The 14445-nt window shown below is 41.0% G+C and overlaps 1 protein-coding gene across 1 annotated transcript in view; it reads right to left on the minus strand.

Moving 5' to 3' along the window:
* The window catches only part of casq1a (calsequestrin 1a), a 10072-nt gene extending 2776 nt beyond the window's left edge, over positions 1 to 7296 (minus strand). Inside the window, exons 1-10 of the mRNA XM_080907194.1 lie at positions 7013 to 7296; positions 3795 to 3888; positions 3532 to 3632; positions 3257 to 3368; positions 2933 to 3006; positions 762 to 892; positions 611 to 656; positions 452 to 506; positions 206 to 306; positions 6 to 80 (exon numbers count right to left, since the gene is read on the minus strand). Of these exons, the coding sequence (XP_080763320.1) occupies positions 6 to 80; positions 206 to 306; positions 452 to 506; positions 611 to 656; positions 762 to 892; positions 2933 to 3006; positions 3257 to 3368; positions 3532 to 3632; positions 3795 to 3888; positions 7013 to 7249 (1026 nt within the window). The 5' untranslated portion in view covers positions 7250 to 7296. The remainder of the gene's footprint in view (positions 1 to 5; positions 81 to 205; positions 307 to 451; positions 507 to 610; positions 657 to 761; positions 893 to 2932; positions 3007 to 3256; positions 3369 to 3531; positions 3633 to 3794; positions 3889 to 7012) is intronic.
* Positions 7297 to 14445: the final 7149 nt, after the last annotated feature.

A 14445-nucleotide genomic window follows, 5' to 3' on the forward strand; every position in this document is an offset into this window, starting at 1 on the left:
CTTACATCATCAGCTTCAACAACACCAATCTGTGGGTGCGACAGGTCAATTCCAAAAGTCTTTTCCCAGTGTGGCAGGAGCTGCAGGGGAAAGTAAGCAAAAGATTAGTTGCTGTTATCAACCCAACTGCTATCAGTAAAACTGTGCAGAGTGCCTCACAGCCTCTTGTTTCTAAAGAGCATATTACACTGCTTCATATTGTTACCAGAGGGAAGTCATCAGGGTCGATCCAGACAATGCTGAGGTCGGGGTTGTCAGTGTTATCCTCGGCAACTTGCTTTAGAATCTCCAGGAACTCGAAACCATCTGAGTAGTGGAAAAGTACATCGCAGTCTAAGCTAAACAGCTATCTAAATAACAAAAACTAAACAGCATTACAGGATGATCAGAAACAACTGTCATTACAGATGCTCATAGATATGTTTTTATACTTCATTTAAGATTCCTTTACCTAGGTCAGACTCCTCTGCAAAGGCAATAATATGTTCACCATCAACATCATCTTCCTGTGGGAAAAAAGGCCGGAATTTCAGGGAAACTGTAAAACATTAGGTTACAATCTTATTAAAGTTATGTCTAGGAAATATAATTCAAGTTTATAATTTCTCACCCAGATCTCGTACATGTTGTGGGGCTGCAGCTTCCTCAGGGTTGGTCTAACAAGCAAAGATTACTCAAATCTTAATGCCCTTTACTTGGAACTCAGATCATGAAGCTTGTACCTCTCGAGATCCTTCTAATGTGGCAAAAATAGGACTTACCTGTCGTGATCTTCAATGAATTTCACCAGTTCCTTCTCAGAGTAAGGTTTTCCTGGGACAACAACTGGTTCATCCATAAATGGTTCATAGAAGTCCACCTCATTGAGCTTCAGGTCCAGAGCCTTGGCGACCTGTAAGACAGGGCCAAAGAACTCAAACCCTCATCTGACCATAAAGGATATATTAATGGTGTATTATTTATTATTTGTTTTTGTTTCCGGAGGCGAGGTCACTGAGGCAGTTAAACAACTCCTTGGTGGCAGAGCCCCTGGTGTTGATGAGGTCCGCCCGAGTTCCTGAAGGCTCTGGACGTTGTAGGGCTGTCCTGGTTGACACACCTCTACAATGTTGCGTGGAGATCAGGGGCAGTATCCCTGGACTGGCAGACTGGGGTGGTGGTCCCCATCTTTAAGAAGGGGGACTGGAGGGTGTGTTCCAACTACAGGGGGATCACACTCCTCAGCCTCCCTGGGAAAGTCTCAGTCAGGGTGCTGGAGAGGAGAGTTCGTCCGTTAGTCGAACCTCGGATACAGGAGGAACAATGCGGTTTTACGTCCTGGTTGAGGAACACTGGACCAGCTCTTTATCCTCTGAAGGATACTTGAGGGCGCATGGGAGTTTGCCCAACCAGTGTACATGTGTTTTGTGGACTTGGAGAAGGCATTCGACCGTGTCCCTCGGGGTGTCCTGTGGGAGGTGTTGCGGGAGTATGGGGTGTCTGGCGCATTGCTACGGGCCATTCGATCCCTATACGACCGTCGCAAGAGCTTGGTTCGCATTGCCAGCAATAAGTCGGACTCGTTCCCGGTGGGTGATGGGCTCCGCTAGGGCTGCCCTTTGCCATCTAAAATTTTTTTTTTTTTTTTTTTTTTGCCTGTCCCATTTGGTTCTTTAGCCGTCAGAATTGTTGTCTGAAGACCAACAAGGATACCCAATGGATTTACTTTGCCAAATGGATCATCACGGCCTTGCCATATTGGTCCATTTGATCAATCTTTGTTGTTATTATTTATTTTATTTTATTTTCAGTTGTTACAGACGGGACAGACATGACTGTATTCAAAAGGTTTCCCCATGTAATGGTCTGCTAGAGCAGCGGTCCCCAACCCCCGGGCCTTGGACCGGTACCGGTCCGTGAGTCGTTTGGTACCGGGCCGCGAGAGTTGAGGCTCAGGTGTTAAATGTATGGTTTTCAGGGTTTTTATCGGTTTTCAGCATTATTTTGTTATCGTTTTTATCGTTAACTCGGTTTTCCTGGGTCTTTTCACGTGTGTTATGAATAAATCTTCTTTTTTACCGGTACTAGTTTTATTTAGTTGTATTTATCCGCGACACCCTAAAGGCCGGTCCGTGAAAATATTGTCGGGCATAAACCGATCCGTGGCGCAAAAAAGGTTGGGGAACGCTGTGCTAGAGGATGTAGAGATCTATAGCCCTGTCCCCCAGGGCATGAAGCAGGCATGGAGGAGATCCAGGCCCCAGACATCCAGAGGCCCCAGAGTGCGAGAGCCCAAGGAGGACCACCGGAGGGGCATCCGTGCCACCCTCCTGGGGAGAGCTGAGGAGAGCCCCAGATGAGGGGTCACCCAGTAGCCACGGAGCAGAAGCCAGAGGAGGCTGCAGTGGCGTGCCCGCCGGCTCTGAGGCACAGGTGGCCAGAAGGGGACGGGGAGGGGACGGGGGGGGGGAATGCCTCCCCTGCACCCTGGTGACACGCCCGCACCCCAATGCCCTACTTGTGTGGGTGGGTGTGTTGGAGCGGGAAGAGGGAGGCAGCTGGGGATGGGGAGGAAAAAAAGGGGAGGAGCAATCTAAAATTCTTGTTTAAAATATTTTTCAGATTTTTTTTTTAGAAAGCTTTTGTATTTATAGTTGCACATAAAAACTGGATACATAAAATATGGAGTGCCTCAGAGTTCAATCTTGGGCCCTCTGCCACTTTTTAAAATAAAATGTTTTCAGATAATTAAAACATGCAAGCAAATATACAGTTTCCAAGAAATTCATTTTAATGTTTCTATGTTTGAGTTAAATTTTTGAGTCTGATCATCCTTACAAAAACAATCCCCATATCCGTAGTGCTCAAAAGACTTTAGCTTTACCAGTTGTGCTGAAAGCTGAAACTAGACTAATCACATAGTAGCCTCAAGTAACTTACTTTGATTACTCACCTTGGGACTGAATGTGGCATAGAACAGGATGTGTGGATGGAACTCTTCAGCAGCATCAGCATAAGCCTCAAAATCTGAAATTTAAAGGCATCCATCAAGTTGTTTCAGTAGATTGCTATATGTATGAAATATCTAAGAATGTAGACTTCTTGTTCTCATCATTACTGGTGTTTTTGTGTGCTCACTTAAATCAAATAGTAGCAACTGCAATGAAAACATTCTGATAATTATCCTAGAGTTAGGATGCTGTTTAATTTGCTTGATGTGGAATTATCTAAAAACAATACAGGCTATCATGACATTACAGTATCACAGGATTCTTACGTTCTGACTTGTGACTCTTAAAGTAGCCCACCAATTTGATGTCCTCTTCGATGTTTTTAAAGCCTTTTAGTTCCTTACTATTGTCAATTATTTCCACAGGGTCCTCGAGAACCTGTGGAAAAGGAGAAAAGGGAGAGACAACAGAGATGACAGAGAGGAGAATAAACTGGAATAAAGCTCTGTGGGTCATCTTCAAAGGAAGAAAAATCAGTATTTAGAGATTTTATTGCTAAAATAAGGCAGGCTATTAACTGGGAGATTATATCCTCACGAACATCATAGATGAACTCCACAAGAGTGTCAGCTGCAAGCTCGCCATCATATTCTATGACTTCATCGTCTGTGAAGACGAAGATGCTGTCAGACTCGTCAAGGCCTAAGGGGAAAGAACATTTTGTGTTTAATCATGCGGCTTTTGAACAGGTTAGCTCAGATTATATTTTAGCTAACTTCTGTTACAGTAACTTAACTGTGATTGTTTGGCTAGTCTGACTTTTGCACAATAAGCCATGTACCAACTGCCTGCAGCTGTATTTACCTAATTTCTTTGCAACAGCCTTGTCGTGCTTTGCATCAATGAGACCAACTCCAATATCTTCATCTTCAAACTCATCCAGGACCTGGGCTGCAAGCTGTAAAACATTGCACATAAATAATTAAACAATTTATTAGTTCAACACAAAAAAGGGTGGGGTGGTGGGATAGTGTGTTTTACTCATTTGGAAGGCTACACCATTACACCCCTACACTATTATTTACACCTTTTGACAAAGTTGTCTCACTCAGTAGTTTCATTACCATAAAAGCCTGCTTTTCAGAGCGCCGCTTATGCACTTTCTAAATCTGTATGAAACTTGAACCTTGTGACTGACAGTTGGGTCCACCAATGACAGCATCACACTTGCAGCTCAGCTGCATTGAGGAAGTTGTTTGAGAGCTGTCTCAGTGCATTTGAAGGATAAACAGTGCACACAAACTCTTGCAGACACACACACACACACACACACACACACACAAACACACACACACACACACACACACACACACACACACACACACACACACACACACACACATGTACACTGGTGTCAGAAATCTTGAGCAGCTGCTTTACTGGCATAAATAGTTAGCCCAACCAGGCTGTCCTGCAGTTTGTTGTGCAGATAATTCTCTGAATTTCTTTTAACCTGACTGGAGTTTTGGATGAGTGGGGCACAGTGAAATAGTTTAAAATTTGCAGCTTAGTTTTAAGTTACACATCATACAGACTTATTCCCTTCATTGCACTATACCTTTTTTGCAGACTGTACCCTTTTGGCATTTACACAGACTAAAATAAAACTTCTTACAGGCAAATGGATTAATGCTTCATGGTTGTATATATCACATTTACTTTGTGGCATATATTTACAGGCTATATTTAGTCTATAAACATATTTAGCCTCCCCAAAAAATATATGTGTATACATTTTTTTGGTAGTACCTAGTAGTGAATTTCACCAAATGTCCATTTGAATAAAGCACATTATTTTTACCCAGATAAATTGTTTTTGCAAATGTCTTTCAGTTAAAGTATGTAAAGCAAAAGCAAACTATGTCTGCCTGCTCCTCCTAGTCTGAAACCTGCAAAGTTGTTTTTGGAACTTGGGTGTTTTGAATGTGTATTTGATGTGACATGGATGAGATCATTTGCTCAGAGTAATTGAACCTCCCCAACTACATGTAAAGTTAAACCAGAAGGCTCAGGATCTGGGGTGGGATTTCATAGCTTCATGTCTGCGTGCACTGCAGCTGTACATTTCTTTCAGTTTTTGTTCTTGGCTGAGATGTTACAAACTGTAGTGATATTCAGCTGGTGCAGCACCTGACTGTATCTGCTCATTTTGATGAGCAGAGTAACAAAGAAAGACATGTACACCTTCATGTGTGCCATTCAGTGTTGAAGTGTAAAAGCACCTGCAATCTGTCTGGAGAATGCAGGTGCTTTTCCTTACATTGGTCTACAGCGCTTCCCTTGACAAAGCATTCGTAACAGACCTGAGAGGTCACTTTAATAACAAAATCAACCAAGTTCAAATGGCATGGACGAAAGCACTTAATTATCACCATCACAATGTCATGTTTCATTTGACTTTCACTAACCCCCACAGGGCTCCTTGACCTCTGAAATGTTTGCACCTTTTGCAGTTGCCTCTTACTATAAATAAAGCTTCATTAAATGTAAATCAAAATACATTCAGAAGGAGAAACACAAGCCATCGGAGCTCAACCCACCACAAAAGCAGCTCAGGATAAATATAGCACCAGAAGCCACACCAGCCCCAGGGACTATTTTGGTGAGATGGCAGTGATGCTCAATACTCTGGGATCCGCTGACAAGTACAGTACTGCATGTGTCAATCACAGCGCAGAGCTGAGCTGGCACTACTGGAGCCAGTATCTCAAGCGCTGGCCTGGAGCCCCAAGGCTGAGCAACAGTGCCCTATACGCAGACACCAGAGGGTCTTGATGTGATTCGCCAAGGAGAGCAGCCTCTCTCGTATCTCTCACTCTCCTGCTCTCTCTGTCTGATTTGTTATTAATATTTTCCTCATTACTGCTATTTATTACTAGTTTTTTTTTTAGCCCTTCATCCTTTTTCCTTTGTCTTGTTCACATGAGATTTGGTTACTGATGAGATCCGTTGCACACAATTTCTGCTATATTTGTTTAGGCAAAGTCAGAATATTTGTCACAATTTTTATTTTTAGGGGCTGTTGAGAGTTCCTTATATGATCCTTTTTGGCCTAGAGTTGTCATAAAAATAAAAAAAAATTTAAACAGGAGTCAACAAACCAGGCTTGCAAATTACAATAATGCAACAAGCATATGGGGTAGCAGCCTTGACATTACACTGTACATTAGCCATGCCAAATGCCATAAAATACTGTTGCTACGTGATCTAGTGCAGGCCATAAATCAGAAATCAACCTGGTTTCTCAGAACTGCAATGTTCAGTGCAGTTCTCAAATAACTGCTTCTTTAGACAATATCAAGTGTGTCTTCAAATGCTCTCTGGGCACCTCTTAGTTCTGCATTGTGTCTGTGATCGTTATAGTGTAAAAATGAATTTTGCTCTCTGTATAAATAATCAGCATGTCTGCAAACATGGAGTCAGCTGCTTGAAGTGATAAATTGAACTTTTCTTGGAAAATGGAATGTGGTTTCCACTTGTTTACTTACAGTTGTTTACTTACAGTAAACAAGTGGAAAGGTTTGTGTGGAAAGGGATGTAGTGTGTTTTTATGGGAATGTGAACCAGGCTGGCGTGAGGCCTGATGAGCAATCAGATGAGGGAGTGTTAAGTGCATCAACTGCTTGCCTCACACACAGTAACACACAAAGACGCACACAAACAGACACACATCCTCTACACAGGCTCAGCCTTTGCCAAAATAAATGATACCTTGGGTCCTCACAGCTCAGCTCTTTGCCTCGGGGTGGTCGACATGACGACACACCGTAGGCTTGTGACACATTTTTGGGACTTCACTTCTCAGCATTTCTCAATCCAGCAAAGCTATTTTCTACCGCCTTATCTCCTGTTCTCCATAATAACTTCCTTTTTGCAAGTCACTGACAGGAAATGAGTTTATTCAGTCCATTTTTTTTAAAACCACAGTTAAATATGCTGAAAGCATCTGTGTGCTCATGAATAAAGTACCAATATTACAGCTTCCTCATCACCATCTATCCACAGTTCTTATCTTAACCCACCTCAAGGGCCAACTCCTCGATATCGAACTGTCTCTGGGCGGCGCGGCTGGATCCGGGATGGTCATGGTAGTACACCACCATAATGTCATACTTCTTCATCACGGACTTATAGTTCTTGGCGTTGAGGTCGTGAACGCGGTCCTTGCCATCGTACTCAGGGAAGTCCAAGCTCTCCTTGCCCAGTGAAATGCTCCCAAAGGACAGCAAGACTACTACAAGCACCCAGGTCCACTTCATGGCTCCTCTCTAATGTGGATGTATTTACAGTTTCAGAAAGTAAATGAAAGGGGCGAAAAATATTGAAAAAAAAAGTTTGGTGAAAGTATGGAGAACCCCTTCCAATCCGCGTCACCCAGAAGAGAGCAAGACAGCCTCCTGCATCCACCTTATTAAAAACCCCACATGGGCAACTGGCAGTGGGCTCAGGGTGCAAGAGGGGTTGGGCTTAGTCTGACATAGGTGTGACCGTGGTCCTATGTGGCACGTAATTAAGCATGGAGAAGATGAGGCAGGGCTGGGGTGACAGCTTTCTGTGTGTGTGTGCATGCTTGAGTGTATGTTAGGAACCAGTGAAAGAGGGTGGAGTGAGGGGGAGATGACCAACCTGCTCTCTGCATGCAACACAGAACATACACAGACAGCTGTGGAGATGGAAGGAGGTGTGTGAGCAAAGAGAGAAGGCATCATATAGAATAGGACATAGGTGTGTGAGTGTGTCCGTTTTGTGATGAAGAACTTTGATATGATGGATTTAGGGGTGGGTACAAATATGAGGGATTCTTTTCCCTTATTAAGTGAAGATGAAGGCTTGGATCCCAGCTAAAAATAATGGATGTAGGACAGAGAAGTACATATCAGGAGGGGGTGCTGGTGTCTAATTTGCTTCTGCTGGCACCCGTGCAGTGCTAGAATGTGAAGCTGGGTCACTCGGGGACATGAAGCTGGAGTGAGAGAGAGGAGAGGAGATGAGGAAAGGAGAGGGCGGTGCACTTGCTGAGGAGCACAGGGGTCACTTAGCCCTGACTCAAGAAGAAAGTGAAACATAATGTTTTACAGGGGCTGGGCATGCATGTGGAAGCTTTATTGGAATCCTTGTGAATCTGACCCTGATACACACTGAACACATGTGTCCTGTGCAGCGTTTGCATGTATGCTTGAGATGGTTGCCTGTCATATTACTTTACGAATTGAAAGGGAAGAGGTAAGCTATAAATAAATACAGGCTATCGTAATACTTCATCCAGCTCTCAACACACCCCTTCTTTTCTGTAACAAGACATGCAAGCTTACAGCATTAACGCAGACATTTTTTTTTGTCTAAGCAAACGGCTTAAAAGGTGCACCATGCGCGTCTGCGTGTGGCTTAACTGTAGAACATGGAGCTGAACTGTGGTCAGCTGTGTTACTGTAAACACCTAATAAAAGGATATGCGAGGGTTGGTTTCAAGTGTGCTTCCTTTGCAAACCATGCAGCGACAGCTTGCATAACAGTTTGAAGTCCTGATTACATTAATAGCCTTAAACGTGAAAAAGTGACAGTCAGCTCGAGCATGCGTGGCTTGATTGAATGAGAAGCGCAATGGGTGCGTCTAATGTTTGAGCACATTAAGTTGAGATCTAAGCAGGTGCCCTGCTTAGATCTCAACTAATTTTGTGGGCCCTACTCCACATCCACACCTGTGAACAGAGGCATAAAATGTGCTGTATGCCTATGGTTACTAGTGTCAACTCAGCCTACAAACTACTTTGCTTCACAGCACATAACTGTCATTAAGTTCTTCATCCACAAACTCTGCACCTCTGCTTTCAGCATCTCACTCCTCTGGCCATAATTCAGTCAGTGATATCACATTCAGTCTTTTATTGACAATGGTGATAAGAGCATGCACTGTGCCAGCACTGATTAAGGCAGGGTTGGAACATTAATTTTCCCAGGAGGCCACATGAGAAACTGGAACTGTGGTGCTGTGCCTGTGTGTTCCAGTTTCTTATGTAGCCCCTTGGGAAAATGAATTGCCCAATCCTGGATTAAGGTATGCTCGAAAAAGCAAAACCAATTTGCTATCATTTAGTCCTCTATTTTATAGATCATTTATCCTTTGATGGACAGGACACATGCAAGACTGTTAAATTCATACGACTATTCATTTTATGACACACATATGCAATCAAAAGCTTATAACTTGTAAGTTTTGAAACTTCTAGTTTATCTACTGTAGAACTGATGTATACAGTGTGTATAATACACTGTCTCGTGGACTTTAGGCATACTGCTAAATAATTAAGCTTCTTCTGTTCTGTGCTGGTCTCCTGGAACCTGGTTAAATAAAGACTTTTACTTGTTGTTTATTTGTTTGCAGTCCAAACAATAGCTAGCTGGTGTTTTTTTCTTTTTCTGAATTACTATTTGCTATTTTGCATTTATACCCATGATTGCAGGCTAATTTGTAATAGAACATTTCTAATACGAATAATGTAATATTTTGACAGAGGGAGAATGACGTTCATCCAGTTTCTTCATGTCTGCAGCAGTTACCGCTGCTGGCCAGGAGATGGCACTCTCTGATCTACTGTAACTACAGATTGTGTACTGTAGAGTCTGCAGCTTCCAGTTTCTGGATAGATTCCTCAAACCGTAAGAATATTTAATCTCTTTCTTTTGCCTGTGACTGTTAGAGGTCACCTCAGCAGATCATCTGCCCCAAACTCACCTTTAACCTGTGATCCTCATTTCCTCATTTGTCCATCACCACTGCAAACAAGAAGGGGCTCAGGGCACCTTATGTAATGACACATCGTGGCTGAACTTTCTGTCAGTAGCTGCTACCACAGACCTCACTATTGTCTTGCTGTCATCATTCGTGTCTTTCATCACCCTCACATTCTTCTCTTCTACTTCTGACTTCCTCATGCAGGACCACAGTTCCTCTCATACGCTTTCTCTGAATCCACAATGACACAGTGCAACTCCTTCTGACCTTCTCTATACTTCTACAGCCACAGTCTCGAAGCAAACATCAAATCTCTATAGACTATTAAAATATGCAGCACAATTATTACTGTTACACTAAAAAGAAATGTTTTATTTCATTTTTGCAATCTCCACATAATCTCCACTCAGTCCGCAGGAGGAGGGCCCGGGTAATTGAGACATTTCATTGTGGGCGGTGCCGAAGCTTTCGTAACAAGTTTCAGAATCAAAGTGTGTCGTGGTGCTACTCGTACTACTGGTGTAAAAGGTTTTAAACAAATTACAGTGCTATGTATCTGTGTGTAGCTACCGAGCTTCTAATCATTTAGCATTATACAGTCATTGAGTTATACCCAGGCAAAAAATGTGTTCTCATTTGTGCCCAAGATGAAGGTTCACTGCTGTTTAAGGTTATTGCAGGTTTTAGAACGCATTTAAATTGTTCTCATAGTACTTCTGGGGATGATACATGTAATGTTCAAAACGCACATCAGTCAGGTGTTACTGAACATGGATCCCAGTTGAAATTCATTTGGGAGTGTGATATGATTCAAAGAGAAGTGAATCATCTGCTTTATACGAGCAAGTTTCAGTAAATGACATTTTCATTTATGTACCTCTTTTTAAAAACTTTAGAGTTGATTTTCAAAAATGCAGAAGTTTCACAACACATGAATAAACCAGCAATGTGTGAGGCTTTATGTGACGGCAGATGTTACAGACATCAACCATTAGTCTCAAAATCCAATGGCGCACTGCAAATTTAAGTTTTTTATGAGGACTTTGAAACATCAAATCCCCCTAGGGGCTTGACAAAGCCTCCAGAAGCTTGGATGTCTGGATGTGTGCAATTTACCACCAAGTCTGAATTCCTCGTTGATGAACATTCATCTCATTTCTTTGCTTCATTCCCAAAATACAAAGAAACATGGCGCTGACAAAATACTCACTCCGTTTGCTGATGATGTTGGGTATTAGAAAACAGTGCTATGAAAGTGTCATTGAATGAACAACTTGTCTATGGCATGATTGCACAAGTAACTGGTGACAAGTGAGGTTTGAACTCAATTCTTGGTTATGATGAATCATTCTCTAATTTTATAACTTTGCAAGTAAATTTAGTTGTTCCACTGGCAGAATTCTTTTCCTTACAACAAACCAGAAACAAACTGAAGTAACGGTTTTCATAATGTTCAGAATTCATAATTATGTTTGTCTCTCATGAACACATGATGATAAAACTCTGCATATGCAGTCAGGAGACTGATGAACTGTGAAATGAGCTGTTAGAAATGTTCAGATATGTGTAAACATTATATGTAGCAAAACTTCTGACCTACAGGAAATGACGACATCGGATATCATGGCTGCTATAAAACAAAAAATCATCCATATGATAAAAATGAACAAGTTGTGTTTCCAACTTTAAAACATCTTAGTGTCTGCTGCACTTTAATTCAAGATGAATCTCATTAAATGTATGAGAACCTTTAATCACATCATCTTTGTAGTGAAGTAGCTGATGACTCATTAAACCTTTCCATGTATTTTATCCACAGTGAAAAATATTCACTTTGCTGGACCCCAAAATCACATGTGTTCAATTCATTTCATTAGACACTAGCAGTACTATTAAACTGGACCTCATCATTATCATAGAGCATTAAATGTGAAACTGTGTCATAGCATAACAATCTATATATGTAATATGTGTTTGCCTGAATCATGCACCACAAACAGAAAGAGGACATGTGAGTTGTTGTCTGAGTATCAATGCAAATACACAGCAGAAATCGTTCAGTAAATACAAATTTAATAAATGAAAGCTGGTGAGAGGGTCTTTAATGTTCCCCATTGGATTATCCATCCATCAACTTCCTTCTGCTTGTTCATTTCAAGGTTGGAGCCATCCCAGCTGTTATGGGGCCATGTGATTAAATGTTCTCATACATTTAATGAGATTCATCTTGAATTAAAGTGCAGCAGACACTAAGATGTTTTAAAGTTGGAAACACAACTTGTTCATTTTTATCATATGAATGATTTTTTGTTTTATAGCAGCCATCATATCCGATGTCATCATTTCCTGTAGGTCAGAAGTTTTGCTACATATAATGTTTACACATATCTGCACATTTCTAACAGCTCATTTCACAGGTCATCAGTCTCCTGACTGCATATGCAGAGTTTTATCAAACATAGACAAACATAATTATGAATTCTTGTTTTAGTTCCATTCAGTAGTCATCAGGTGTCTGCTTGTCCTGAGCTGTGAGAACTACAGTGAGATCCTTTCTTCTTTAGCTTAGTATTAATAAACCAGGTCATAGGTGGGCACCTGCGTCCTTGTCTATGGACAGATCATTTCTGAGCAATTGCATAACTGCCTGGTTTTACACACAGAAATCTCTTGTTGTCAGAAGTGATGAAAGTGTTGAAGCGCTCTGTGTTACAGGAGAAGTCATTCATGATGAGAGCTGTGGATGATGAATCAAAAGATTTAATCCTAGGTGCCTGTCCATGTGTTTCATTGAAAGACTAAGAAAAACTTACTCTTGATCAGTTATTGACATTTACTGTTCCTCATTCATGGTGTTACACACTACTTAAAGACTCAGCTGGAAGCGTGGCCTGGCGTTGACTTACACTTATTCAAACAGCTGAAGCACCAACAGATACTGAATGTCACAGGCTGAAACACCTCAACTGCTTTATTATTTCTAGTTTTAAATAAACTGTAAGAGTAATGTGCAACAATGAAGTACTACAAAAAATAGAAATACAACAAAAACTCCTTAAATAAAACATTACCTAGTTAATATGTTGTAAGTGAAAATAAATGAAAATCTACAAAACAAAGTATTAAATAAAATAAAAAATATCAGAGAAATGTTTAAATATTGTAAATTAATAGAGGTAGGTGAAACAAAGGATTTATAAATCAAATCCAAAGTTGAATAATTTGTTCTGAAAACTGTAAAAATGTGTAAACACTTGGCTAAAAATAGGAAGAACTACATTTCAAAATGAATGATTGGACTCCAAACATTTGACTTTTTTGTTTTTCCTCAACACTCCATCTTAACACCTTTGTTTCCCAGCTTAGAGCTTTCCCTTGCTCTAGAGGCAAAATCATTTATTACATCATTACAAGAAATGTGATGGCCAACTTTGTTGTTAATACTAATTACTGCCAGTCCCCTCAATCTTTCTTGTGCCCTGGAAGGTTTGTAGCAGTTTGGAATAGCTCACAGTGCAGTGCACCTGTGTTGACAGTTAACTTAAATTTGCAGTGCGCCATTGGATTTTGAGACTAATGGTTGATGTCGCTAACATCTGCCATCACATACAGTAGCTGGTTTATTCATGTGTTGTGAAACTTCTGCATTTTTGAAAATCAACTCTTTCAAAATAGGTACATAAATGAAAGTGTCATTTACTGGAACTTGCTCATATAAAGCAGATGATTCGTTTCTCTTTGAATCATATTGCACTCTGAAATTAATTTCAACTGGGATCCATGTTCAGTGGATGTGGATTTTGAACATTACATGTATCATCCCAAGAAGTACTATAAGAACGATTTAAATGCGTTCTAAAACCTGCAATACCCTTAAACAGCAGTGAACATTCATCTTGGGCACAAATGAGAACACATTTTTTGCCTGGGTATAACTCAATGACTGTATAATGCTAAATGATTAGAAGCTCGGTAGCTACACACAGATATATAGCACTGTAATTTGTTTAAAACCTTTTACACCAGTAGTAAGTCAGCTAGCTTGGAAGAACACACCATTAGGCTCCTATGCTCACAGCACTGTGATGCGTTCAATGCCTGCCAAATGATCACAAACTCATACTTAGGAACATAACCTGGGTTACACTTGCACCCAGAATTTTTCATTACACAACAGCAGGAAGCCTAATGGTAAAGAGCTGTGTTCTTCCAAGACTAATACTTGATACCTTTAAATACTGTAAATCACTTTTTGGACAGCAATCCCTTTTTGACACAACATTGGCTCTGCTAACAGTGAAAAGCACATTGAAAAACTATCATTAAATGCAAAAAGACCATTATGAATTGTCATTATGAATTTCAGTTATCCATCTTCATTTATATAAGCTGGTGAATTAATGTTTTTTTTAAGCATTAAAACCACAAAATACACATATTCTGTCTGGTTTTTATTGACCTTCATGCTTCTTCTCATCATAGACTATCAAGACTCCTGCCAGACCAGGAATCTGTCCATCACCACTGCAAACAAGAAGGGGCTCAGGGCACCTTATGTAATGACACATCATGCCTAAACCTTCTACCAGTAGCTGCTACCACAGACCTCACTACTGTCTTGCTGTCATCATTCATGTCTTTCATCACCCTCACACTCTTCTCTTTTACTTCTGACTTCCTCATGCAGGACCACAGTTCCTCTCCTCGCCGGAGGAGGGCCCG

This window comes from Rhamphochromis sp. 'chilingali' (genome assembly GCF_963969265.1).
Source record: "Rhamphochromis sp. 'chilingali' genome assembly, chromosome: 16".
Lineage (NCBI taxonomy): Eukaryota > Metazoa > Chordata > Actinopteri > Cichliformes > Cichlidae > Rhamphochromis > Rhamphochromis sp. 'chilingali'.